Below are 26,282 nucleotides of genomic sequence, written 5' to 3'. Positions count from 1 at the left end.
TGCATTCTCTCTAGTCCTTTACACTCACTCCAGCTTTACTCGCGTCCTTCGCAGATTGCTTCTGCGTCTTGGGTGTTTCTTCTTCTTCTTCCTCTGAGCTCTCTTCTTCATCGTCCTCATCGCTATCTTCCTCTTCTAAACTCTCCTCCGCTTCAGCTTCTTTCTTGGCTTGTGTTGCGGGTTTCCCTTTTGTAGCCAGTGGTGCAGGTTTCTTGTCCTCTTCGCTGTCTGCCTCCTCACTCTCTTCTTCCTCGTCGCTGTCCTCTTCTTCTTCACTACTCTCTTCGGTAGCTGCAGTCGCTTTTGCTGGGGCTTTAGCTGCCGCTGGTTTATCCGCATCGGCATCCTCTTCCTCGGAGCTCTCCTCCTCGGATGCTTCTTCCTCGCTGTCTTCGTCTTCGTCTTCCTCACCACTCTCCTCATCCTCCTTCCTTGTCGAGCTTATCGGCCCGGCACTAAGCGCAGGGTTCTTCGCATCGTCGTGCATGGATGGAGGCGCATGTACGGGCTTCTGCAGATCGGAGAGCTTGGGAATGCCAGGTTTCGCAGCAGCCTTGGTATCTTTTGTGCTCTTCGACTTCGTATCTTTGCTCTTTGTGTCCTTGCTGCTTGTGGGTTTCGACGACTTTGACTTTGCGACGGGCTTTCCGAGGCCGAAAAGACCTCCTGTTGCGGGCTTTCTTGTAGACTTTGACTTTGCATCTTTCGAGGATGTGGTAGTCTTTGCCTTGGTGTCTTTCGCCTTGGAGTCCTTTGCTTTCGCGTCTTTCGCGTCCTTTGACTTGGTGTCCTTCGCCTTTGTGTCTTTGCTCGTGCTTGGTGTAGCGGCTTTCGCGTCTTTCGTCGCTGCGGTCGAGGCTGAAGGCTTGGCCTCCGCTTTGGCAGTCGAGACAGCAGCCTTTGTATCTTTGGTCGCGGTCTCGGTCGCGGTGGGTGTAGCAGGCGTCGCAAGCTTCGGCGTGTCGGGTAATGGGACAGACTTTGGCGAGAGGATGCTGCTAGGGTCTTCCTTTGTAGGACTCTTCTTCGAGGTCGCCGAGGTCGGTGTGTTCGTCTTCTCAGCCAGCAATGGGTTCGTAGTCTTGATGTTGCTTGGAGTAGGCTTCATCGACGCGGCCTTCTTCGCAGCTTCCGCGCCTAGCTCACGGAGCGCCAGGTTTGTCTCTGGACTGGGTATGATGACATTCTCCTTCTTCGCAGCTGCGCTTGTAGATGAGAAGGAGGAGGTGGTCGTAGCTGGCGCAGCCATGGGCGGTGGGCCGGGCTTCGCAGGAAAGGGCGTGAAGGCTGCCGTGACGCCCAGCGCTTCTCGAATCTCGTCGTACTCGTTCCATTCTTCAATCTCGGTGATGCCCTGCAAGACACGCATTAGCCTCATGTCCTAGCTACGCGCTTTCTCCTGTACCTACACCCAGAACATATCCCTCTTTGACTATCAACGGTAGCTTCTTCCCGCTTGCTCTCCGCTGGAACAGCTTCTTTGCGAGCTCATCTGTCGCCGTGTCGACTCCCTGGAAAGGGATCTTGTTCGCCCGTAGGATTGTTTCGATTCGAGACGTGGCAGTAACAATGTGAGAGGACCCGGCGGTCAGCGAGGTAAAGAGGTATATCGTCGGGTCGTTGTCGTAGACGCTTAGTTCGGCCATGACTGAGGCTCGGTCGGGAGTCGCGCGGGGTACGGAGGATAGCTGTGATGTGCCCTCGTGACGGTGGCGAAAGAGGCAGAAAGAATAGGAAGGCAAGCCGGCGTATATTGCGGAGGTTTTATAGGCCTCGAGACGACGACGTGTAGCGATTGTAGTTTCATAAGTCCACGGGTTTCATAACACCGCCCTGACAGGACGAGGGTCTAGTGGGGCGCTAGCTTGGACCCTTTATTTCACAAGAGATCGGCGGGCATGCGCCAACTCGCGAGTCACCATGCACATGTCAAACACCATTTGGGATTTTAAAGTTGAAGATATGTTTGCATTATTCATATCGAGCGAATGACATTACAGATTATTCCAGAAAACATAACTAGTGCCGTTTTTCTCGTGACTACACATTATGCTGGCGTGGGACCATTGGAGTATTTGCTAGCAAGAACTGTCATCAGGGCGTCGCTGACTTCGAATTCCTCGAGGACTGCGCCAAAGCTAGCTAGTGTCAGTGCATGCTCAGCTGAAATCAGAGTGATACAACATACCCGTAGCAACGGACTTTGGCAAGGAGCTCCTTCTTCACGAGCTCAATGTCCTCTTTGGAAAGATCCCTGAAGCATTCGTCTTGGAGGATCTTCGCCCAGGCCATGATAGGCGTGATTTCCCCATCAAGGGGCAGACGGTTGCTGAGATCGAGTAGTTTCATCAAATCCGGCATCTTGACGTCCGGCATCTGATGTGGATACTTCTCCTCGGGGCAATTCGTAATGTGCGCATCGGGAGGTGCCGTTGCCATGAGCGCATGGCCGCTGATGTTTTCGTCGGCCTCGTTGGCGCGAACCATTAAGAACTGCATGTGGTCCATGCAGGGTCGCTCGAGCCTGTTAGACGCAGTCGTCAGAACAGATCTCGTAAAGATAACGAATGACGTACGGAGGCCAAAAAGAATGAAGAAGAAAAGACGTAAGCGCATTACTGCTGGGGTGGAGGAGAAAGATAAGGCGATCGGTCGTACGTTAAGACGAAGTCAATGCCGATCTGGTCATAGTCCATCGAATGCTGCTGATGGTGACCAGACTGCTGGGCTTGTTGCTGTTGAAGAGTCAAGGCTTGACCGTTCATTCCATCATGAGAGCTTGATCCGCGTGTTGGTGGCGATGTGTAGCCAGTCGACGCTGATCCTGGCCCGTAGCCTGACATGCTGCCAGTGGAGCTTCCGTAGGCGGAGCTGTCGACGCGGCCCATGCCATTGCTCCCCGGGCTGGAGTGGTCGAAGGAGATGCCATGTGCCATGAGCAGCTCTCTCAGTCGACGGTTCTCGTCTGCGAAAGCGTCCCGTTCCCTCGTAGTAGCCGCAAAGGTATCCTTCAGACGGATCACCTCCTGCTCGAGGGCCTTGATGTACAGCTCCTTTCGCTCTCGGTGTGTCCTTGTCAACAAGTCAGTGCATGATACAATACATGGCTTGGCTGATGTTACCTCTGCGCCTGGCGGTTTAGCTCTTGCCGTCTGGTCAAAGCCGGTTTGCTATCCGGTTTGGGTCCTCTTCTCTTGGGTGGTTGGCCATCTTGCAGGAGTCAGCCACCATATCGAGGCGATACCTCGATGAACGAACCTCTTGTTGTCTTCTTGTCGGTCAGACCCTTGAAGAATCCAAATTGTGCTAGAGGACTCTTAGATTCGCTTCCTACAGAGTGCCACTGCCCGGTACTCTCCATGTCCGACGCAAATCCAGCCAAGCTGCCCCGCCTGCTGCTGCTCATGCTCACTTCCGAGAAACACTCGGAAGCCCGACGAGAAGCAGCAGGTGAGGGGTACTCGATGGCAGCGCCGGATGGAGGGTAGGTGGGCGCCATGGTCAGCGCATGCGCATTAGGCCAGGACATATAACGAGCATGCGACATGATGTTTCGATATTAGGTAAGAGATGAAAGAAACAAAAAGGAATATTATGTATGTGTGTATGATGAGCTTTGACGAGAAAGGAGAGTAGTGCGGCCATGTATATGTAGTGTCGCCAGCGCCTCGCCGGGTGAGGCACGCAAGCGTTCGCAGGGTCTTTGGCCGTTAATGCATCGATCTCAACTCAACGGCCGGCAACCATGCGAGCCGCGGGGAATGTTGCAACGTTCATGCTAACCCGAGTAGAGCTTTCAAGGTTGTCATGGCGAGACTGGTCATGTCTCTGCAGCACGTTTCTGGGAGTGGAGTAAAGAAGCGAGAAGCTTCAGCGGCAGCGACCCAATGGCGGCTGCCATGTCTACGTGCCAAGAACAAACTGTAGGAATCGCGAGGCGGAGCCAAAACAGATACAACTTCAAAACGTGGAGCGATTAAAGCGCTGGAGACTGCCAAGAGGAATTCCACATACCACTGCTGTTGTCGCGATGACTGGCACCCTCGGAGGAGGGGTCGGTTTTGATAGTAGTTGCCATGCTATAGGAGCGGCATTGGCAGCGACGCGCACTTATGGGTTAAACGGTTCTCTCCCTCGGCGCCGAAATGGCGGAGAAGCCGTCGAGTTGCAGTGAGCGATGCGCTAAAGGCAAGTCAGTCCACAGGGCGACAATGAACCCCTGCGCACATCCGAAACGTACAAAAGTCAGGCTCGCCGGCGCGCAGAGATGACGATTAGACAGAGCCGGTGCCCGCGGTTCTGCCGTGGGGTGTTTGGGTATTTGAGCAGCGAGACTTGAAGGGTACTCTAGTTCTCTCGGAATGCGGCCGAGGTCCTCCTGTTCCGTCCTTCCGAGTTGGGCGAGACGGCGATGGTGAAGAGACGGTTGCAATGGGCGACGAGCTGCCGGTCAATTGAGACAAGCGATGGTGCCCTTGGCGTCGCAGAGTCGAATGTAGCACAGGAAAGGGCAGGCTGGTCTGGAAGGACGTGCCAGGGTAGCTCGACTCCTACACTTGCAGTGCGATGTTCAACGCGATTTAGTAGCCAGCCATGCACGAAATAATGCGCTACACACTCGAGATCGTCGGCGAGAACACAGCCCCAGCTAACGATTTGGAATCTGCCTGCCATCCGGGTCTGGAGGTTGCAAGATGAGGCGGTCAGTGCACAAGATCGAGCCAAACAGCCTTTGGAGCAATCACAGCCAGAGCGCGGAAGCAGCTTGTGATCCGCTGGTGTTTAGCGGCTTCATTCTGCGGCTCTGCAGCGACTCCGGTCTAGAGCTTGCAGCTGGCGTGCAGTGCAGTGGCGCCGTGCGACACCCAACATCCCAGCTTTACAGCGCAAAAACAAAGGGTCGGCGCGCAAAATACCCCATGGCATTGTGTCATGGGCGATGCATGGTCAGGGCTGGGTATCAAAACCTGGCCCAGCCACTTCGACCGCCCGATAAGTCTCGGGCACGCCTTCCCGAGGTCCTGTGGCGGGTGCATTCTGCTCTACCACACTTCAACGTACTTCGTATAACAGCTATCCACTTAGACATGCAGTTGCCTACTCCGTACGGTCACGTTGTGCGGTATATACGATTTGCGGGGCAGCCAATCGCTATATTTCCTGACGTCGACCCTTACGACATAGCGCCTACTTGATCGTACCATCGGAATGCGATTAGGAAGCAAGACTGGTCACATATCCTCCATTGTACTATATAGCCTGCTCTAGATGCTCCAGATCGGTTGAGTAATCACTGTGGCCTTTGAGCAGATCCCGCAGCCGTATCGGAGTGCCTATAGCTTTGGCTTGTTGTCGAGGATCTTCTCAATCTCCTCCATGAGCTCCGGTGTCAACTTCTCGAGCAGCTTGAGAGCGCCACAGTTGTCCTTGACCTGTTCGGGCTTCGTTGCGCCAAGAATAACAGTAGACACATTCGGGTTCTTAGCTGCCCAGGCAAGCGCGAGTTGAGTCGTGGTGCCTCCAAGTTTCTCAGCAATCTTAGTCAGTTCCTTGACCTTCTTGATCTTAGCCTGTCCCTCGTCGCTCTTCAGCGCCTCGATTGAGTTCTTGAAGAATTCGGGGTTAGTCGCGAATCGGGAGTCGGACGGAATGCCATCGTTGTATTTGCCAGTCAACATGCCCGAAGCCTAAGTGTTGGTACACGCGTTAGCATAGATCTCAGATGTAGTAGGTTCGTTCTGAGTTCTTACCAGAGGTGACCAGATGGTCGTTCCGTATTGGTACTTCTTGTACAATGGAGCGTATTCCTTCTCGAAGCGCTCACGGTGGAAAGCGTTGTACTGAGGCTGCTCCACGATAGGGGCGATTAGGTTGTACTTCTCGGCGATATCGCATGCCTCCTGGATCTGATCCGCAGACCATTCGGATGTACCCCAGTAGTATGCCAAGTTCATCTGGATTGTCTGGGTGAAAGCTTCAACGATCTCCTTCATGCCAACGCTAAACATACGTTAGTAGGCACTCGGAAAGCAGAAAGCTAATACATACTCAGGGTCGTAGCGATGAGCAAAAACAACGTCGACGTAATCGTGGTCAAGACGCTTCAAGGAGCTCTTCAAGCCCTCGACAATGTGCTTCTTGGATAGACCCCTACGCGTTCATTAGTTGAGTAAGAGTATGCAAGACGGCCATATTACCTGGTGTTTGGCTCCTTCCTCTGAGTTCCGAAGAAGACCTTTCCATTACTGTCAGTCCCCACTCATGGCATGATGAGACTGATCTTACCTTTGTCGACAAGACGTACTCGTCACGCGGCCACTGCAGCTCCTTGAAAGCCTTGCCCATCTCAAGTTCGCACTCACCGGCTGCGTATACCTCGGCAGTGTCGAAGAAGTTGATGCCATGGTTCCAAGCCTCTTGCATGCAGTCCTTCACGATGGAACCCTTCTGCGTTCCTCCGTATGTCAACCAACCTCCCAAGGACAGGACCGAGACCTTCAACCCAGCGGGTCCAAGGCGACGGAACTGCATGCTATCTTGACATTAGCAAATGTTCAGATGTAACAGATGTAAGAGTACACATGTCAAATTGCGAATTGAACACAACCACGCATCGAGGCAGACTATTTCGTACTAGCAATTGACGTGACTTACTCCTTGGGGTCAAACTTTGTCTCGACTGCAGGCATTTTGGATGTTTATTACGAGTTGTTTGCTGAAGAGGAAATTTGGTTGTGTATGAGCTTAAATGAGGGGCAGGCAGGACACCTAGGCATAGAGAAGCAGTTGCCCCACCGTGGACGGCAACTATGATGAGGTCACGTCATGCGGGGTTAAGGCAAACTCCGTAACGGCACAAGGTAGAAGAATTGCCGTATGCCTTGGGTAAACGCGACTGAAAGATTTGGGAAAGATCAGCTACTGTACACACCAAGCGGCGCAACGTTCCGCCTTACTTACGGCTATCACATTTGCGGCGGGTCAGGGCTGAGGCACCCGTGGCCAAGCTCGTAAGCCGCAACAACCTTTCTTCCGCCCGCTACCAACCAGAATGCCCCATTCAGCTCTTCGCTGGATGCCTATCGTCCCAGAACTACCCTATAATTTTGTTGCGGTGGCACTAGAAGCTGTTTAAACTCCTGTCTAACTCCTGTCCAGCGGCATTGGCGAAAGCTTGACCTCGCTCGTTTCATGTTTCAAACATCCCCGGCAGCTGGGTGGCGCAGAACCAATCACAGTCGCACAACGCGTATTCACGTGCATAGTTCGTCACCTCGCACAGGCAATGATTGGCCGTCACTGCTCGTTGATCTGGGGAATACGGTAAGACGGGTTCCTGACTATTGTGCTGACGGCGCACCTCAAGGGGGACCCTTAGGCGCGCGTCGTGGTGCGCCTAAGGTCATATATCTTGGCCGTCACCTTCCTTTATCACTTCTATACACTGCCTACTCACGGTCTCCCAATCCCTTGTTTAGATCACTAGCTTCTGCTGGCCTGAAGCAAATTCCATTCAACGTCACTCATTCAAGAACACTGTTCCGGCCACTCACTTTACAATACAAGTTTTGCATTCGGACTATTCAAGAGCTCCTTCTTACTTAAGGCCATCACCTCGCACCAGACTTGGCCTCAAACATCACTCATTATATATACATCCACACCACCAAAGAACATCGACCTTACAACTATATACTCCACCAATCAGCCGATCAACAACATGGGTTTCAAGAAGAACATCCTCGTCGCAAGTGCCTTTGCACTCTGCGCTTTCGCAGCACCTGTCCCGGCCCGGGGCCCTGATTGCGACCTCGAGGACGGTGCCCCGGCAGCTCCCCCAGCAGATGCCCCAACCACCGAGGCGAGCCTGACTGCAGACAACTTGATCGCCATCGCCCCCACCACCGCGTCCTGCGACGGTGCACCATTCCCCGACGAGTGTGCAGATGCAACTGCAGCCGCTACTGCTATCAACAAGGCCTTCGAGACCTACAAGATCACATCCAAGGGCGAGAGAGCGGCGATCGTCGCGTATGAGCTTTTTGAGAGCGGAAACTTCAAGTACAAGAGGAACCACTTTCCCGCGCCAGGTAAACCTGGTCAGGGCACAAGGAGTAAGTAATGCTGCTACATGGACTGACTGTGAGACATCAGCTAACTCTCATGCTTAGTGATGGCCATGCCAGAAGTTATCGAGAAGTACGCAACCGCTATTGCAGGTGCAGACGCCGTCGCGACAGCAAAGGCCACTGGAGTCGATGCCGTTCTCGACCTCGTGAACTCCGACGACGAGAAGAGTTTCGGTTCGGCGGCCTGGTACGTTACTACGTGCAGTGCGGAGGTCAGAGCCGGTCTTGACGCGGCCACCATCGAGGGCTGGCACGCTTTCTTGACGGAGTGTGTCAACACCCCGCCTGCTGCTGAGCGTGACACTCTGTGGACTGCGACCACACCTAACGTCCAGTGAGGTGACTGAGAAACGTCACCAAACTGGGTCGGTGACAGAGCTTTTATTCATGGCGTATTGGGCTGTGGTAAGCCCAATGTACACTTCTTCACTCAAGGCGGAGTTTTCAGATGTAACGACTTGCTACGAATTTCCTATTCAATCATACCAACTTCATCATCCATCATGTGTGCACCGTGTTTGTGTAGTGACTAGGTGACATCTCTCCATTCAAACGATACCTTACCGAAGGTAATCATCGTAAACCTGGCCAGTTAGCGTGACAAGATGTGGAGATACCAGGTGTTTACATAAAGAGTTAATCTTATATTGAATACATTATACTAAAGCAGCCTGACGACTGCAAATGAACGGCCGATACATTGCGTTGGCTGAAGAGAAAGAAGAGAACGAATGTAAGAGCGGTACTATGCTTAAATATATACAAGCAGACATTTCATAAAGTCCTCCTACCAAATAATGTATACCATTGTCCGCTTCAAATCGGTGAGACCTCACCCCAAGCCCCGACATCTTCCCTTGCCATGACCTCTCCACACTCAGGACATGTGCATCCATCCAATCCATTCAAACCCGAACATTGCCTGACCCACGCCTGCAAGCACCCAACGCAAGTCGCAGGCTCGTGCCAACAATTCGCTGTGATCCTGCGCTCGCTGAACTCGAATACTGGCCTTGACGTCTTGCAGAGAATGCACGTGCGTTCAATAGCTGGTGTGTTGCGTCGGGAACTAGGGGTCATTGCCCGAGGGCTAAGAGAAGCGTCGAAGGCGGGGCGCTGATATGGTTGGGGGGCGGTGCAGGTAATGTTCGGTGAAGGCAGGGCGACTATACTGCTACGTTGGGATTGCATCGACACGGGGCGTGCTTGGGATTGCCACGAAACAGGACGTCCTTGGGATTGCATCGAAACGGGTCGTCCTTGGGATTGCATCGATACTGGACGTGCTTGCCGTAAGTTTTCGTTGGATAGCTGTGAGGGTAGTGCAGTTGGTGATAGCGAGTTTCCGCTGCTGCGGCGTCGCTCTGCGGAGGCGGCGGGACTTGGTGGGGCGTCGGTCCAGGGCGCGAAGGGTGCTGGAAGGGGTGCTTCGAGTTGGGCTGACTTGACGCTCATGTCAAAGGGCGAGTAGGTTGGTGTCGGGATGAGGTCGACCGCCGAGAGACGTTTGGATGCTGCTGGGTCCTGGTTGGCTTCGGCTTCGTAGACCTGCAGGTTTTCCTGCGTTAAGTTCATTCTCCGCAGATCTTCGACAACCGTTGCAAACTTTTGCTGCTCATGTTGAGCTGAAGAGTCTCTTCTCCTAGCGCCAAAGTTCTTCAACGCTTGCGGTATGGTTGACCATCTGTGCTTGATCTTCTTCTCTGGTTTGTTCTTCTCTTCCGATGTCGCGAAGGCATCCAACGTGGGGTGTATTGGTGTTGCTGGCGTAGCAGAGAAGACGGGTGGGGGTGAAAACGCAAGTTTCGAGGATGTTACAGGCGTGGGTGGACCGACTTCGTCATCCCCGTACTGCTGATAAACCATGTCATTCTCAATGTTCTCCCCTGCGATGGCTTTAGGCGCACACCCTGACACGGGTCGCGAGCGGTTTTGTGGGTAGCTGTTGTTCCGTAGTCCTCGCGAGGACGCAATCTTGGTTCCGGAGCGATTCCGTTGGTGGTAGGTCGCGAAGGATGTAGGTCGTGGTCGCGGCTGCATTGGCGGGCTGTCGAGTGCAGTGGAGCTTTGAGGGTGATATGAGATGGGTCGTTGCGTGTGTGGACCGTTTGCATCGTTCATCGGCGGATATGTCCACTGCGTAGGGTTTACTTGTGGCCTCTCACATTCACAACTGCCGCGGGAAGAAATGCTGCTCCTGGGCTTGTCTGAACTGTCAAGATACGATGATGCAGGCCCTTGACCTGGTGTATTAGGGCTCATGGTGGCTGGCGAAGCAATCCATTCTGGCGATAACAGGTGTTGCGCGTTGTATGATGTCGGTCGTGTGAGCGGTAGCGGTCGTCGCTTAATCGGGGATGTATTGACTTTCGTGCTTGGTTCTGTCTCCGGAAGCTTGCTCAATGTTTCTTCGGGATTGAAAGAGGAAGCCGGGCGGTTCGGATTCGTCCATTTGTCCAGCAGGTCAGAGTCGCTGTCCTCCTTTGGCTTCTCCTCGATTGGTTTGTCCTCAATCACTACCTTTTCGACGACGGCCTCCGTTTTCTGCTCTTGTATCACCGCTCGAGACTCGTCTTTTTCTTCTTCGACATCGGAAATCTCCAAATGCTCGTACATCGGTCGTTCCAACCATCGTGTTGTTACCGATTTTTCGCGTTGCAAATTTCTTAGAGCTTCCTCAGAATCTGCGATCAAGCCAAGCATGCGTTGCGCCTTTGCAGAATCCCTCTTAATCGGCCGTGGATGCCTCAAAAGTGGATGTACGTCATCTTGAACATGACTCTGCGCCACAGCCGCCATAGTTGTGAAGCCGTTCAGCCGAAACGAGGGAGGCCTGGAGAAATACCAACAACAGCGAACGTGGTTGGGGGGAACGAAACAGTGGGCACGAGCAACACAATAAAACAAGAGGCAGGATCAACCCCTCGTAAGAACGTGGGACAGCGTCCCTCCATATCAGCAACATGCCGCGACCCTACCACTACCACGGACCCCGGCACGGTACGACTTTACTGTGTGGCTGGCAGCAGCACAGAACCGACAATCCGTTTCAAGCCCTTGCGCAGAGAGCCCGGAGCTGCGTAAATCACCGTTAGCTTGGCTCGCGCAACACTGCGCCTTCGATTATTCGTTGCTAGGGCCCGTATTGCGAGGCCTGCAGTCAGAGTAGTTCGGCGGTTTCGAGTGGTCCCCGCCGCGTGAGACGTATTTTTAGAACTAGTAGTAGGGCTTGGTGGGCATGGCTACGGATAGCCCACGCGATGCCGACACTTGTGGTCATTGACAAAATCTCCTGCAATGGCTGTAACTGCGTCGACATGAGGCTGCAAAGTTCCACGATGACGACGCGTGGTTCGCGCTGGCGGTGTGAGCATCGCGTGATGGCTGGCGCAATCTCAGGTAACGAAAAAGATCAGCGAGCCACATAATCGACTGACGAACAGTGCCCGCTGTCGTGCCTGTGCTTCAATTTAGTTTCTGGAGTGGGTCTGTCGCCTCTGGTGCTCGAGACATGGGAGACCTGGAGCTCCTCGGCTTCTTGGGATCTATTTTGCTGATGAGTAGCCACTTGGTGTGCCACCCATTGTAGGGAGACGCGCATGCAGGCTAGGCGCCACCAAGGCGACAGAACTCAAGACGGATCAGTCCAGGCCTATCTCGCGCCTTCGAAGATCATGCAGCACACATGTAAGATGTTCGGGACGATCAGAAGAAGCAACGTGTCGGGCCCGCATTCTTGCAGGCTCTGGCATCTGTCGCCGATGAGTAAACTAGAACTTTAACTCTGAGTTGAACCCAGGGACGATGCACACAAAGCTGGCGTGAGTGGACGGACAATGCTATATGACCTACGTTCGCCCGTTGGTAGATGGCTGTGCCGCATTTCGATATATTGCGAGGCGGACTAGGGTACCGGGCGTGGGCACAGTGAGAAGAGAGGCTGCGCCGCTCGGCTTGGATGTGGCGGGTATCGATGAAGTCATTGTCTGTGGGCCTTGCAGCGACGTGATGCAGCCTGGCGACCTTTTGCACGCCTGTGTTGAGACTCCAAGCCATGGGTTTCGAGAGGAAGGGGGTGGGTGACTAAGCCGCTCACGCTAGTGCCAATGCGGCCGCTCTGCCAAGCCCTGGATCGCGAAACTTTGGAGAAGCTCACAGGCTGTCGTCGCCCCAATCACCCCAACCCCAATCTACCCGTCACCACCTGCTGCAAACATGGCCGGACCGCGCGCAGGAAACTCGAGGGCCAACGGCGCTGCCAACGGGGACACGTCCAACAACAAGCAATCGCTCAACGAGCCCCTCGACAAGGAGCTCTACGGCGGAAACAATGGCGACTACGTCAGTTCCATCGCCGTTGCTGACGACGACGCCGACATGGACGACGTGCAGCTGAACGGCCGGAGCCTTGTGGGCCAATACACGGCATCCAAGGAGATGATGAACGAGTTTGCGCATGGTGATGCCGGAGAGGCGGACATCCTCGACAGTCGCGAGAAGCAGGCTCAGATCGCATCACGCGAGACCGACTACCAACGACGACGATTCGACCGCGCCCTTTCTCCGTCGCGAGCGGACCCCTTCGCGAAGGATGGCGAAGATGGCGGCCAATCGTACAAGGACGTGATGAAGCAACGCGAGTTTGAGCGCGAAGAGGCGCGTGTGAAGAGGCTCATCGAGGAGAGGGAGAGGGAGGGAGGCAACGAAGTCCTTGACCACAAGCCAACGCTCCAGGACGACGGATCCGCCCCTGTCGATGGCGACAAGACCCCACCCATGAAGAAGACTCGCAAGAGGAGACGCTGGGACGAGAGCGGCGACGGCGAAACACCTGCGATCAAAGAAGAGGCCGACGAGGCCACGGCAGATGGCGAGCCCAAGAAGCGATCGCGATGGTCACCGGCACCCGAGGAAGAAAAGGCAGAAGACAAGTCTGCTGAGGCTGCTCAACCGGCTCGATCGCGTTGGGATACCACAGCTGTAGCCCCCGCCAGCGCCGCAACGCCTGCTCCCGCCACCAACGGCGCCCGTCCAGTCGCGCAGACGTTCGCATTCGGCACCGATATCTCCAACCGCAACGCTCCCTTATCCGACGAGCAGCTCGACATGATGCTGCCTGGTGAGGCTGAAGGTTACAAGGTCCTCGAGGCCCCTCCTGGGTACGAGCCAGTGCGGCGACCAGTGGGCATGCCAGCACTTCCCACGGGATACCAAGGCTTCTTGCTTCCGGAAGCAGACAACAGCTTGGCTGCCATGGGCAAGCAGCTGCCCACAGAGATTCCAGGTGTCGGTGATCTTCAGTTCTTCAAGAACGAGGACATGAAATACTTTGGAAAGCTCACAGACGGTGCAGACGAGAACGACATGACCGTCGAGGAACTCAAGGAGCGCAAAATCATGCGACTCTTGCTCAAGGTCAAGAACGGAACACCACCCATGCGAAAGACCGCGCTTCGACAACTTACCGACAACGCCCGGCAGTTCGGTGCTGGCGCTCTCTTCAACCAGATCTTGCCTCTCCTCATGGAGCGCACCTTGGAGGATCAGGAGCGACATTTGCTCGTCAAAGTCATCGATCGTGTCCTCTACAAGCTCGACGACCTTGTTCGGCCCTACGTCCACAAGATCCTCGTCGTCATTGAGCCTCTCCTTATCGACCAAGACTACTACGCCCGTGTCGAAGGTCGAGAGATTATTTCTAACCTTGCAAAGGCCGCTGGTCTCGCACACATGATCAGTACAATGCGTCCCGATTTAGACCACCAAGACGAATACGTCCGAAACACCACCGCTCGAGCCTTCGCTGTCGTCGCATCTGCCCTCGGTATCCCCGCCCTCCTTCCCTTCCTCCGCGCTGTGTGTCGATCCAAGAAGTCGTGGCACGCACGTCATACTGGTGTGAAGATTGTTCAGCAGATCCCTATCCTTATGGGTTGTGCTATTCTTCCTCACCTCAAGGGACTTGTGGAGTGCATCGGCGACAACCTGAATGACGAACAGCCAAAGGTCCGCATGGTCACAGCTCTTGCACTTGCAGCTTTAGCTGAAGCCGCGAGCCCGTACGGTATCGAGTCATTCGACGATATTCTGAACCCTCTCTGGACCGGAGCCCGTCGCCAACGTGGTAAGGCTCTTGCATCCTTCCTGAAGGCGGTCGGTTATGTCATCCCGCTCATGGACGAGGAGTACTCCAACTACTATACCAGTCAGATCATGGAGATCGTCATTCGCGAGTTTCAATCACCCGATGAAGAGATGAAGAAGGTCGTGCTCAAGGTCGTTTCTCAGTGCTCGAACACCGCAGGAGTAACCCCAGTCTACCTCAAGGACAATGTTCTCCCTGAATTCTTCAAGCACTTCTGGGTACGCCGCATGGCTCTTGACAAGCGCAACTACCGACAAGTGGTGGACACGACCGTGGACCTGGCGCAGAAAGCTGGTGTTGCTGAGATCGTCGGCAGGATTGTTAACAACATGAAGGACGAGAACGAAGCATACCGCAAGATGACTGTCGAGACTGTCGACAAGGTTATCAGCACACTAGGAGCGCACGACGTCGACCAGCGTTTGGAAGAACAGCTAATTGATGGTGTGCTTGTTGCGTTCCAGGACCAAACCATCGAGGACCCCATTGTCATCGACGGTTTTGCTACGGTCGTCAACGCACTGGGTGAGCGTACCAAGACCTATCTCCCGCAGATCGTCGCAACAGTTCTTGCTAGGCTCAACAACAAATCCGCAACCGTCCGTCAGCAAGCAGCAGATCTCATCTCGCGAATCACCTTCGTGATGCAGAAGTGCGACGAGGACCCACAACTCATCAAGCTTGCGCAGGCGTTGTACGAATACCTTGGTGAGGAGTATCCTGAGGTTCTTGGTTCCATTCTCGGTGCTCTTCGTGCTATCGTCACAGTCGTCGGTCTCCACGCCATGCAACCGCCTATCAAGGATCTGTTGCCCCGCCTTACGCCCATCCTTCGTAACCGACATGAGAAGGTACAGGAGAACACCATCGATCTGGTAGGACGTATTGCTGATCGAGGTGCAAACTACGTCAACCCTCGTGAGTGGATGCGTATCTGCTTCGAACTCTTGGACATGCTCAAGGCTCATAAGAAGGGTATTCGTCGTGCTGCCAACAACACCTTCGGTTATATTGCCAAAGCTATCGGTCCCCAGGATGTGCTGGCCACTTTGCTTGGTAACCTTCGAGTTCAGGAGCGTCAGTCCCGTGTCTGTACTGCCGTCGCCATTGGTATCGTCGCCGAAACTTGTGCACCCTTCACTGTCCTACCGGCTCTTATGAACGAGTACCGCGTACCGGAGCTCAACGTACAGAATGGTGTCCTCAAATCATTGTCCTTCATGTTCGAGTACATCGGCGAGATGGCAAAGGACTATGTCTATGCCATCACACCACTTCTAGAGGATGCCCTCATCGACCGAGATCAAGTGCATCGCCAGACTGCCGCTTCGGTCGTCAAGCACGTTGCTCTTGGCTGTGTCGGTCTCGACTGCGAAGATGCGATGATTCACTTGCTCAACCTTCTTTGGCCAAACTTGTTCGAAACCAGTCCTCACGTCATCGACCGCATCATCGAGGCTATCGAAGGTGTCCGCAACGCGATCGGTACCCCGCTTGTCATGAACTACGTCTGGGCTGGTCTCTTCCATCCAGCACGCAAAGTGCGAAACCCTTACTGGCGCATCTACAACGATGCCTACGTTCAGAACGCCGACGCCATGGTCCCAGCTTTCCCAACTTTCGAGGAGGACGAGGTCAGGAGACATGAGCTGGATATTTTCATCTAAACGTAAGATCCCCAGTACCTTCTTTTGCTTTCTTTCCTGGGGCCACTACCCCGGGGATTTGTTGCACTTTCTTGCTTTCAGCGAACTGGGAATTGGTTATAGTTGGAACAATGGTAGGCCAACCCTGTCAGGGTCTGGGCTTGTCTAGCTTATCATGTACATCACAGTAGGGTTGGATCGGAGTATGCGGCGTTACAGTACGCTAAGATCAGAGAGAGCATGAGTCGCCATTACCAGGCCACTTCAGTTTAGGACCTCTTATGGTAACAAAAAGATAATCTGCAACCACTTTACACGCTGATCACCTTTAGGTTTCTGTGAAGTCATCTCATCTATCCCAGCCCTTGATCGTTGTCAGAAGGTAAGTCGGTGCTTGTCGCTGTCCTGTATGCTGAACCATCGAAGAGAACCCGCGCCCCCTACCAGAGGGGAGTACGTCTATGTCATTCACTCGCACACATCATACCGGGATAAGTATATGTGCTCTTAACTTCTTTTCGTTCTTGGCCATCGAACACCATGTTGGACTCCATTCTCGTCGTTTGATAGCCCCGTCCTATGATGATGGTTTTCGTTGGACTGTGCTCAAATGTTGCCGGCTCCAAGCTTTCACCTGTTGCCACAGTCGCTGGCCTTCAAGCGGGTTAGACATATTGATGGTCTTCAATGTCTTACATACCCAGCATCAGTTCAGAGTTATGGTGCAGCGTGAGTATGATGGGCCGGTGTCATTGACTTTTGATACCAGAATATCAGCTGCGCAGTTCAACATCGCAAACTCAAGCATTTCCCAGTCACAGCCCATCGGTTTGCAAGATCCTGTAACGCATCCTTTATATCATTGCATGAAAAGTTATCATTCAGCGTTAAGAAAATTTCGAGTTGATGTCGCACCTCACGGTTGAGAAAAGAAGTGGGCGATGCTGAGGTCGGGGAAAATGCCCAACTTTCTATTGGTGCGCGGACGAATGTATACGACCGAATGCGCGCGAAACCTTGGCCGAGAAAGTCTTAAAACCTAAATCCGTCTACTGGCATCCTAGCAATATGCGTGAATGCTAGAGACGTTTGAGCGTGGTATGCGACATGAATGGCTGGGGAACGAATCAGTGCTGACGGAGCCTCAGCCGGGGGGTAACAGAAAAGTACAGGTTCAAACACGAGCATGGTGAGTATCGCGGCGGTATCGTAGTCCCTATGAATCTACACATGTTCTTGGCAAGAATACATAAACACCCGGCATTTCACGTCAGCGTTTAGCAGAAACCTTGAGCAGCTCGTACAGACGAATAAGACCATCGTTTCTTACGTATCCTTATCAACTTGCTTCCACGAACCACCAAGCAACCCGATTCTTCTTACGCATCAACTGCGATGGCCACTGTTCGCAAAGTGAACTTCCTCAGCCATGGCATCAACGTAATCGGCGATCTATACCTACCCTCCCCAAACGCACCAGACCGCAAAAATGCCGCCCTTATTATCGGCCACCCCGGTACAGCTATCAAGGAACAAGCGTCTCGATTATATGCCAGAAAGCTAGCCGAACATGGCTTCATAACCCTCGCGTACGATGCAGCCTTCCAAGGTGAGAGCGGAGGCGAGCCACGTTACCTAGAAGATCCGTACCAACGAGTCGAGGACCTCAAGAGCGCCGTAACATTCCTTTCAACTCTTGACGGCGACGTTGACCCCGAAAGGATCGGAGTTGTTGGGATCTGTGCTTCTGGAGGCTACGCGATCTTCGCTTCACAGACTGATGTGCGCATGAAGGCCGTGGCGACCGTAGTCGGCGTTTGCGTGGGTGGTATGCATCGCAACAGTTTGAGAGACGACTCTGGAAACATCAACCCAGAAACACTGCATCAGCGCCTGAGTTTTGCAGCGCAAGAGCGCATCTCAGAAGCCAAGGGAGGAAAGCCTGCCACATTCAGCACGCTAGACGTTTTCGAGGAGGCAAAGTCGTACTATGAAACTCCACTCGGGTACCATCCCAAATGTAACAACCTGCAGCTTGTGAGGAGCTTCGAAAAGCTTTCCACATACGATTCTTTTGCTTTCATCGACTGGATCTCTCCGCGACCGCTGTTGATGATTACGGGAAGTTTGGCAGATACGGGTAATGGAGGCCCAGCCGACACCGCTTGCTACAGCAAGGATGCAATCAAGAAGGCCAAGGAGCCGAAGGAACTTTTCTTCATTGAAGGAAAAGGACATCTCGATTTATATGCTGATACTGAGGAGAGTGTTCCAAGGCTAGCTGATTTCATGGGGAAGGCGCTGTGTACTTAGAAGCCGGTCGATGCGTGCCAACACCTAGGGACATCCTATTCGCGTTAGCAACAGGGCGCCCTACGTATGACAACGCGACTCTTACGCGACGCGAAGTGGAGTTTCCCAGCTTGGACGTAGATGCAATGCGACACTTTAGGCAGCAGCCACTAGATCTCAATAAATATCCTCTCTGACAACAACCTCACCTGCTGTATCTAGGTACACAAAAAACAGACTACTGTGTTTAACTATCTCATACCAAATTTGGAAGGCAAAGCTTCATCAACTACTACATCATGTCCGATACTGGTCCTCCTGGCGCGCCCCCAGCCGACGCTCCAACCAAAACCTACGATGCATCATGCCACTGCGGCGCATTCAAGTACTCCGTCACTGCGTCTCCTCCGCTTGACGACCCCAACGCGGTTCTAGTGGAATGCAACTGCAGTATCTGCGTATCGAACGGTTACCTTCTTATCTACGTGCCCAACGAGCGTATCGTCTTCTCAAATGGTAGCATTGAGCAGTTCAAGGTAAGCAAATATGGGACCGAAAACGTAGCAAATGCCTCAAACGATTAGGTCAGCTAACGTCAGTTCACAGTCTTACTCTTTTGGAACTAAGAGAATGGGCCACTACTTCTGCGGTACCTGCGGCGCATCGTGCATGATCCGCTCCAAGGACCCCACTTTCTTTGCCGGTATGACGTGTATCAATGCACGCATGCTGCACGGCGTTGAACTTGAAAAATTGAAGCGCAAGTCTGTCGACGGGAAGAGCTTCTGAGAGCTTGCAGTGGGGTTCTTGGCGCAGATGGTGTTAGGCGTGTATGGTGTTAGTCGGGAAGAGGGCGAACGAGGACCGGAGTTGATGGTGTGAGGGGCCGGTCGCTGTTCATTCGTTGTGCTTCTGCATGTACAGTTCGTACTTGCTGACAAAAGTGTGGCGTGCAATATTATAAATGCAACTTCGTGCTGATTTAAGGCGAGCCATTGCTAGTGAAACTATAAAATCGGACACAAGAGGCTCGACTCTAGTACTTGAATCGGACATAACAGGTTCGGGCGGTAGTACGAGACATACGTTACATCGATAAATAGCTGACACAGTCTCCGTTCTCTGCATTGACCAATTCAGATACCTCCATACACTGAACAAGCGCTTTCCTAACTCATTCAAACTATGTCTCCATCACTCTCCACGCCCAACACGTCACCCACACCAACCTCACCAGGCCGTTGGGTTATACCAAAGTTCGGCAAGCCATCCGTGCTAAAATGGGAGGCATTTGATCCCATGGCCGCGCTATCTGCTGGCGGAGTGCTCATTCGCATCCTCATTGCTGGTATTGCTGGAGTCGACAACATTCAGCGTGTCGGCGGTTACCCTCATCCCCTAGCCAAGGAACCGGGCTTCACACCTGGCTATGACCTCGTAGGCGAGATAGTTGCGCTGGGCGATGCTGTACCAAAGGAAAGAGAACTATCCATCGGAGATAGGGTCGCAGCGTTGAGCATCTTCGGCGGACATGCTACACACATCGTCCTGCCACACGAAGAAGTCATGAAACTGCAGCCGGGAGACGACCTGCTGAAAAGTTGCGCACTTCCACTAAACTACATGACTTCATGGGGTCTGTTGAAGCACAGTGGTGTCGATTTACGACCCGGCTCGAGCATCCTGATCGGGAGTGTAAGTGGAGGACTGGGAACAGCCATGGCTCAGCTTGTCAAGGCATTCGACATGGGCATCAAGATGTACGGTACATGTTCGCCGAGCAAATTCGATTACGTGCGCTCACTGGGTGTGGAACCACTTGACCGAAACGCCCCGGATCTTGTGGACCAGGTTCATGCGCTGACCAATGGAAAGGGTGTGGATGTCGCATACGACGGCGTTGGCAGTGAGAAGAGCGTCCAAGACTTCCTTGCAGCAACTAAGCAGGACATCGGCAAAGTGGTTGTCTTCGGAGTTATGGGGGCCATCGCTGCGGATGGGAGTAAAATGTTGTCGAAGGTCGACGAGATCCTTGAAACAATACTCCAGCCACCACGAATAAGCTTCTGGGCGCTTGATATCGAGTACCCAAAGAAGAAGGAAGTGGTGGAATTCTTTGCGCTCGTGGAGAAGGTGAGAGAGGGGAAGTTGGATCCGGTTGTCGCGAAGCTGATGAGACTGAGCGATGCGGTTGAAGCGCATGAGCTTCTTATCCATGGAAGTGCGATCAAGGGGAAGATGTTGTTTGTAGTGGAAGAAGAGCTAGCTAAGTCCCATGGCATTTAGAATGTTTTTGGCAGAAGAACCCTGACAGAGATATATGAGATAAGTTTGCAGTTGTAGCAGAAACTGTTCGAAGCTGCAACCGAGTAAGAGATACTCAAATGTTGCACAGTAAGAACGCTAGTGAAGCGACACCATGAATGAAACCGTGACGGGCGATTCATAGCAAAGGTCTCTCGATGACACGCATCCGAGGGGAAAACGAAACAAAAAAGTTCTCTTCGCACACATTCAGCAGGTGTGCCGCGATAGTCTTTTTCCCGTCACTCACACGGCTGTACGATCTCCGGTGTTTCGGAAGAGCTGTATCTTCCGACTTGTGCATGCATGGCACTAGGACTCATGTTTATGGAACTCGAAACTGGGATATAAGCATTGCTTGAATACATCGCGCTCGTTGTGGAAGGTTTGTCGTTGAAATCTGGGAAGTAGTAACCTGGGTTTGACCCGACCATTTGCTGAGGGACCGCATCCCAGGTTACAGGCATCGTGGGCATTGTTGGTGGTGGACAAGACATGTTTCCCCACGTTGATGACACGCCTGAACCCGGGTAGTATGCATGATTTGGCGTAAGAGTTGATGTTGGTAGCGTGGATACAGTCTGCGATTCTTTGACGAAGATTGCAGCCATGGCTTCGGGGCACTCGTTCTGCAATCGCTTTCGTAATGATCCTGGTAGACCAATTCCATTCTCACATAGCCGTTCTAGGAGACTCTCGATGATGTTCTCCAGATTGACCGTCTTCTTGTTGCATCGTTGCTCTGTCTGAATGTTCTCATCCTTGGCGGTGATCAAATCGTTCTCTAGTGTACTGATGCGTCTTTCTTTAGCTTCAATATCTCGCATAAGCTGTGCGCATATCTCATTGCCCCTAGCACGAGCTTGTTGTTTACAGGGCCTCCGTATCTGACTGTGCTCGAAAGCCGGCCCTGGGAGGAAATTTGGTTCCGGCGGATTTGATTCAGGATTCACCAGTCTCCATATGAACGTCCATCTCGCTTCCTTGGTAAGCGTCGCCCAGGAAGGACATCTTTCCGTCCGACGGTGAAGAACCGTAGGGTCGGCGGCACTGTTGGCGCAAATATTACTGATGCAGTACCGCTCACAGCCATCCGATGCATGCTTTTGCAGTATAGTCACTGGCCTTTTCTCCTCGTCTGGTATGTGTAATCGTGTACAGCATTCCTTGCATATGACTATGCGATGACGGTTCATGAGACTTCGCATCAGCTCTGATATTGTCGTGTTCGTTCCTTGACAGTCATGCAATTCAAGCATTGGACAGGACATCTGACCGGGATAACTGGAATCCTGAATTGCATCTGGAACAGAAACGCCTTGCTCCCGGGTTGGCCTCTTGTTGGGGCATCCGTTCTCATCACCTTCTTCTTCTAGGCCTCTTTTGTTAGTTGACAGCGCGGTCTTGCTGATTACTCCGATTGGAGTGCTGTTCGATGTCGCAGAGCTATTTGGGGATCCGTTTGAGCCAGATCCGTTCGTTGATGTTCGCAACGAGTGTATGTCGTCAGTAAACCACTCTATGCTTTCGTCTGCCGGCGATGACTCGTACGCGTCGTAGTCTTGGTCTCTATCTTGTAGCATGCTCCAGAATTCGAGGACCAGCGCCCTCGAAGATGATGCTGGACTTGCTCTTGGACTCAAAGCCTGCACAGGAGCAGCTGGGGAGCTTCTATTACTAGTGCCTGCACGTGGAATCACTGGAGGAGTCAAAGACGAGAAGGAGCTTGCATTTCTGGTTGCGTCGACCCATTGGAGGACTCCGACTTTTCCGGTATCGTGAGTATCCGAGCCCTCATCGGATTGATTACGAAGAGTAGTGCTCGGCTGTTTTATCATGTCATTCGGAGTGGTATCTTGAATTAGACCTTCTCTTGCTGGTACAGTACCGTCGATCAAGGCTTCCGAGCTTTTCCCCTTGATTGACGCATTTCTTGTCTGATCTATCCGGGGATCCCCCTGAGATCGCTCCCTTCCAGAGGAAGCCTTGAACGAGGCCTTCCGTGGATGCCCAGCTGAACTGGCATTGACATTCTCAGGGCGATTATACCGAGACAAGGAAGATTGTAAAGTAGAGGCTTCCTGGCATGGCGTGATGGTATTTGTGTACTTTGGAGGCTCTTGTTTATTGACGTGGAGTCGATCACTCCTCATGTCTTCCACAGGTCTGCGCAGCCCTAACAAGGCATGGGCCAAAATGTTTTGAGCCAGAGATTCTGGCGTGTTCGCATCGATCTTTGATGACAGGAGAAGTTGTGACCTTCTCTCCTCTTCAACCTCGGGAGACCCACTGTATCCACTGTCGCCGTCTCCCCACAGGAGGCTTGGAGGAAGTAATAGATCTACGTCATCGGGAGGCCAGGGCATGAAATCATCAAAAGTGTCGCATTGAACCGACTGCAAAGGTGATCGAGGGGGTTGTGATTCATATCGTGCCTGTACATCGTTGCGGTGTGTAGGTGGCCTGCTGACTTTGGAAGACGCTAGATAAGATCTCATAGCTGCCATAGCTGTCGAAAGAGAATTGCGAGTGAGATACGGGACGTAGGAGGTTGGAATATGATAACACAGTGAGCGGGCGCAGTGCGACAGGTATGGGTAGGCAGCAGATGGCACCCGCCGTGTTGATGAGTCTGGACGCGTCGCCACGAATTGCCAGCAACGCGAACAAATTGTTTGGCCCCCAAATCCGAAGTACTTGAACGCCACCCATGCAGCCAAGAAGTGGCTTGCCCTATCTCCATAACGCCGTCACAAATCTGTATGCAAACAAATTGTTTCATTGTTTTTGACCTTGAATACTGATTCTACGGTCGTTGTATCAAAGGGTCAGAGAATTGATGAATTGTAGGCATCAAAAGGCATCTTGATGAAGATGATCAGGGTTGTAAACACTTTGTCCGAGGCGCAGTAGAGCATTGCTGAGATACTCCGCGTACAACAGCCCATCATATATGATGTAGGGCGTGTGAATAATAAGAATGGAGTCTCATCACCTCAACCTGCTTCAGCTCAATGAGAATGTCTGCCATCACCAACCCAGTCGAGCAAGTCATGACAACGCCTGTGCCCAACCAAGAGCTCGAGATCTGGATCGGATACACCAAACGCGGCCGCAACTACCTCGAAAAGCAGACCAAAGCGCCCAATACGGAACAGCAGGTAATTCGTCTCATCGAGTTCTACAAGATACGCTTCAGTACGATGGAGCGAGCGATGTTGCGCTGGCTGTGGTGCCAAAGACCCGTCATCCAGGTGTGCGAGATCACAGCCGTAGGTCCATGCCATAAAACATGTTGAAAACTGCTGTATGCTGATTCGATCTAGGCAAACGCCCAAAGATGCAATTTCCCTTTGGAGGTGCACTTCGAAGACATTGAGACGTCACATGCGCTATCGGCTGCTTTGCTGCGACCGGGGCTACTACGTGATAGTGGGAGAATGTTCCACGAAACGGAGTCGTTCGATGTGGAGAACACAGAGGTATCACTAAAGCGAAAAGTCCTGTGCATCGGCCATGTCGTCGACAAGAGGTATTTAGTGTGGCCACTAGCTCTATCCTTTGCCATTGCGACAGTCGTAGCGGTCATCGCAGGAATCGCAACACGCAGTGTATCGTCAGGTGCGGAGTTGGGGGGTTTCATCGGCGTCGGTGTCGTATTGTCATGGTCGTACATCTTGTGGCTCCTAGGATAGCTCATGCATCCATGCGTCTGAACCTCTGACCACCGTCTTCATCCTTCTCTAGCAGTCCTCTCATCTCCCTAGCTCTCTTCTCTACCTCTCTTGCGCTGCCCATTCGACTTTCTTCAGGATGCCATCCTTCAATGTGCGTGAACAACGGTACGATGGCGGAGCTCTTCCAGGCCACTACGCCCCTCCTCCATGTATGTACGAGCGTAGCTACGAAGAACGCAATGCCCATGATGACTTCAACAACTGGTACGCTTATCCAGGCCCAGTGGACTTTTATGTATTGCTCCGTCGTGATTGTTCTACCAGAGAGTTTGATGCTGCTGATTCCCGTATTGAAAGCGTACGTCATGGAAGTGCTGATAGCCTCCACAGTTTGCGTAAGGTTTGTGGATTTGTATAAAGCGAGACCGTATGTGTCGTGTAGCGAAGAGGAGAATATGTCGGAGAGAAATGCCCTGATACCTCCGTTGTCGCCTGCGTTGATGCTGAAAGTCGTGTTACCGGTGAGCGTTGTAGTCTCATCTGAAAGGTTGAAAGAGGCCCATTGTATCTCTTCTTCGTATGACTTGGAGATACCGGATAGCTCATGGTCTTGAATGATACCGGGGTTGAAGGTACCATTCACGACGGTCATGTTGCGGACATGCCGACCGACCCAACGCATGTTGCACTCTGTGATATCGGGGGCTTCCGTGCTATACTGCCCTGTCATGTTGGCTGTTGCGAAGCTGATTATGGAGCTGTTGAATGCAGCGCCATCCATGGTCATACTCGAGTGCATACGAGCGGTACTGTTGAACCAGGTTCCCCTTGGGCCTCTTGAGCTACCACTCTGAGACGATTCGATGAAGAAGCCAGTGGGAGTTGTATAGTTGCATGCTAAAGTTCCTTGTCCCGTATGGCAGACGATGTGAGAGACGGATGTGACATTTGTACAATTGCTAGCCACTGCCAGGGTTGTAAAGTCATCCCATTGGCAGTTTCCAGTTTGACATTCTACTTGTACTGGTGCACTGAGGTTGTATAGCCCATTTAGGATAGCGCCTTGTATCTTGGGGTCCATCATATTTTCTGTTCGCTTTGTAAGCCTGAAAACGACCTCTAATAAACCAAGCTCAGAAGCTTACCTATAGTTCCTCTGGTGGAGCCTCTGGAAGCACCTGAATCGTAAACTTGATTCCGGTAGAAACTTGCACCGGAGGTTTCAAAATGCAGTCTCGAAGGGTAAGAAAGCAACTGCTGCGACAAAGGGCCCATAGCGAGGGATAGTATCGTTATCAGAGAGCCCCAGGTTGCCAACTTGGTCTTGAAGTGCATCCTACATACAAGTTCCAGAGAGCCCCAAGGGCCGCGGCTGGCGTCATCGAAGATTTGCATCTCCTGGAGTGGACGCGGTGATCTGACAAGATGAATCCATTTAAGCTGACTGAGGCATGATGCAACTGATACTATCAGGGCCGTCCGTGATATAGTTGAAAGAAGAGCGACAAGCGTATTCAGCGTGACGTCGTGAACAAAATGCCAACTGGACAAGGGTCTCTCCTGGTAGACTTTCAATACGATTAACATGGCGACAACGCATAGGAGACTGAGGACTGCAGATGCAATCTCCCATCGCCAGTCTGTGAAGTGCAAGCCTCCGGAACGCTTAGGCGGGTCGTAATGCTGTTGAACAATGGTCCGCTCCTTTAGAGCTATGAAATCGTGGTCCTCTGAGCCCCACGCGGGGCTGTTGCCGAGCAGTCTTTCGGTGTGAGTGGCGGGGCCGTGATCCGGGTTACCATGTAAGCGATTCTGCCTGACACTGCTTGTAAATGGGTCTAATCTGGTTGGAGTGGTGGCCGTCGGAAAATACTCTTGGCTAAGCTCGAGCGAATGCATCGAGACAGAGCGCGATGTAGCCATGCTGCATAATACAGAAGAACAGTGGTAGCCTACGGTATCAAAATCTGGGTAAAGTAACGGGGCTGAGTATGATTTATACCAGATGAGGTCGCCGACTGGCTGGCTTGGATGGCTTGGGTGGCTTAGGCTGTGTAGGGGCCAAAAGCGGCCGGGCTGTGGTACAAAT

The 26,282-nt window shown here is 52.7% G+C and overlaps 9 protein-coding genes across 9 annotated transcripts; 4 read left to right on the top strand and 5 right to left on the bottom strand.

Annotated features, from left to right (window-relative positions):
• Positions 1 to 10: 10 nt before the first annotated feature.
• On the bottom strand, positions 11 to 1,646 carry J4E87_002305 (uncharacterized protein; the record flags this gene model as incomplete). Its single annotated transcript, XM_049373943.1, has 2 exons — positions 11 to 1,354; positions 1,410 to 1,646. The coding sequence occupies 2 exons, from the start codon at positions 1,644 to 1,646 to the stop codon at positions 11 to 13; spliced, it is 1,581 nt and encodes a 526-aa protein (XP_049236083.1).
• Positions 1,647 to 2,047: 401 nt separating this feature from the next.
• J4E87_002304 (uncharacterized protein) lies at positions 2,048 to 3,499 on the bottom strand (the record flags this gene model as incomplete). Its single annotated transcript, XM_049373942.1, has 4 exons — positions 2,048 to 2,138; positions 2,189 to 2,524; positions 2,659 to 3,061; positions 3,259 to 3,499. 4 exons carry the CDS (start codon positions 3,497 to 3,499, stop codon positions 2,048 to 2,050), a joined length of 1,071 nt encoding a protein of 356 aa, XP_049236082.1.
• A 1,834-nt stretch (positions 3,500 to 5,333) lies between these two features.
• On the bottom strand, positions 5,334 to 6,689 carry J4E87_002303 (uncharacterized protein; the record flags this gene model as incomplete). Its single annotated transcript, XM_049373941.1, has 6 exons — positions 5,334 to 5,687; positions 5,751 to 6,000; positions 6,049 to 6,150; positions 6,198 to 6,235; positions 6,286 to 6,532; positions 6,655 to 6,689. The coding sequence occupies 6 exons, from the start codon at positions 6,687 to 6,689 to the stop codon at positions 5,334 to 5,336; spliced, it is 1,026 nt and encodes a 341-aa protein (XP_049236081.1).
• Positions 6,690 to 7,720: 1,031 nt separating this feature from the next.
• On the top strand, positions 7,721 to 8,467 carry J4E87_002302 (uncharacterized protein; the record flags this gene model as incomplete). The annotated part of the gene is made up of 2 exons (XM_049373940.1): positions 7,721 to 8,114; positions 8,172 to 8,467. The coding sequence occupies 2 exons, from the start codon at positions 7,721 to 7,723 to the stop codon at positions 8,465 to 8,467; spliced, it is 690 nt and encodes a 229-aa protein (XP_049236080.1).
• Positions 8,468 to 9,295: 828 nt separating this feature from the next.
• Positions 9,296 to 10,897, bottom strand: J4E87_002301 (uncharacterized protein; the record flags this gene model as incomplete). The annotated part of the gene is given in 3 exon segments (XM_049373939.1): positions 9,296 to 9,406; positions 9,579 to 10,875; positions 10,893 to 10,897. The coding sequence occupies 3 exon segments, from the start codon at positions 10,895 to 10,897 to the stop codon at positions 9,296 to 9,298; spliced, it is 1,413 nt and encodes a 470-aa protein (XP_049236079.1).
• A 1,447-nt stretch (positions 10,898 to 12,344) lies between these two features.
• PRP10 (U2 snRNP component prp10) lies at positions 12,345 to 15,941 on the top strand (the record flags this gene model as incomplete). The annotated part of the gene is made up of 1 exon (XM_049373938.1): positions 12,345 to 15,941. One exon carries the CDS (start codon positions 12,345 to 12,347, stop codon positions 15,939 to 15,941), a length of 3,597 nt encoding a protein of 1,198 aa, XP_049236078.1.
• Positions 15,942 to 17,315: 1,374 nt separating this feature from the next.
• Positions 17,316 to 18,233, top strand: J4E87_002299 (uncharacterized protein; the record flags this gene model as incomplete). Its single annotated transcript, XM_049373937.1, has 1 exon — positions 17,316 to 18,233. One exon carries the CDS (start codon positions 17,316 to 17,318, stop codon positions 18,231 to 18,233), a length of 918 nt encoding a protein of 305 aa, XP_049236077.1.
• A 278-nt stretch (positions 18,234 to 18,511) lies between these two features.
• J4E87_002298 (uncharacterized protein) lies at positions 18,512 to 19,001 on the top strand (the record flags this gene model as incomplete). Its single annotated transcript, XM_049373936.1, has 2 exons — positions 18,512 to 18,748; positions 18,819 to 19,001. 2 exons carry the CDS (start codon positions 18,512 to 18,514, stop codon positions 18,999 to 19,001), a joined length of 420 nt encoding a protein of 139 aa, XP_049236076.1.
• Positions 19,002 to 24,212: 5,211 nt separating this feature from the next.
• J4E87_002297 (uncharacterized protein) lies at positions 24,213 to 24,923 on the bottom strand (the record flags this gene model as incomplete). Its single annotated transcript, XM_049373935.1, has 1 exon — positions 24,213 to 24,923. The coding sequence occupies one exon, from the start codon at positions 24,921 to 24,923 to the stop codon at positions 24,213 to 24,215; it is 711 nt and encodes a 236-aa protein (XP_049236075.1).
• Between the last annotated feature and the right edge of the window lie 1,359 nt (positions 24,924 to 26,282).

The sequence above is a fragment of the Alternaria ethzedia genome, assembly GCF_023757985.1.
Source record: "Alternaria ethzedia strain BMP 0044 chromosome Unknown scaffold_4, whole genome shotgun sequence".
In the NCBI taxonomy this organism is placed as follows: domain Eukaryota; kingdom Fungi; phylum Ascomycota; class Dothideomycetes; order Pleosporales; family Pleosporaceae; genus Alternaria; species Alternaria ethzedia.
Note: the sequence above shows the minus strand (reverse complement) of the source record. Positions and strands in the feature narration are given on the sequence as shown.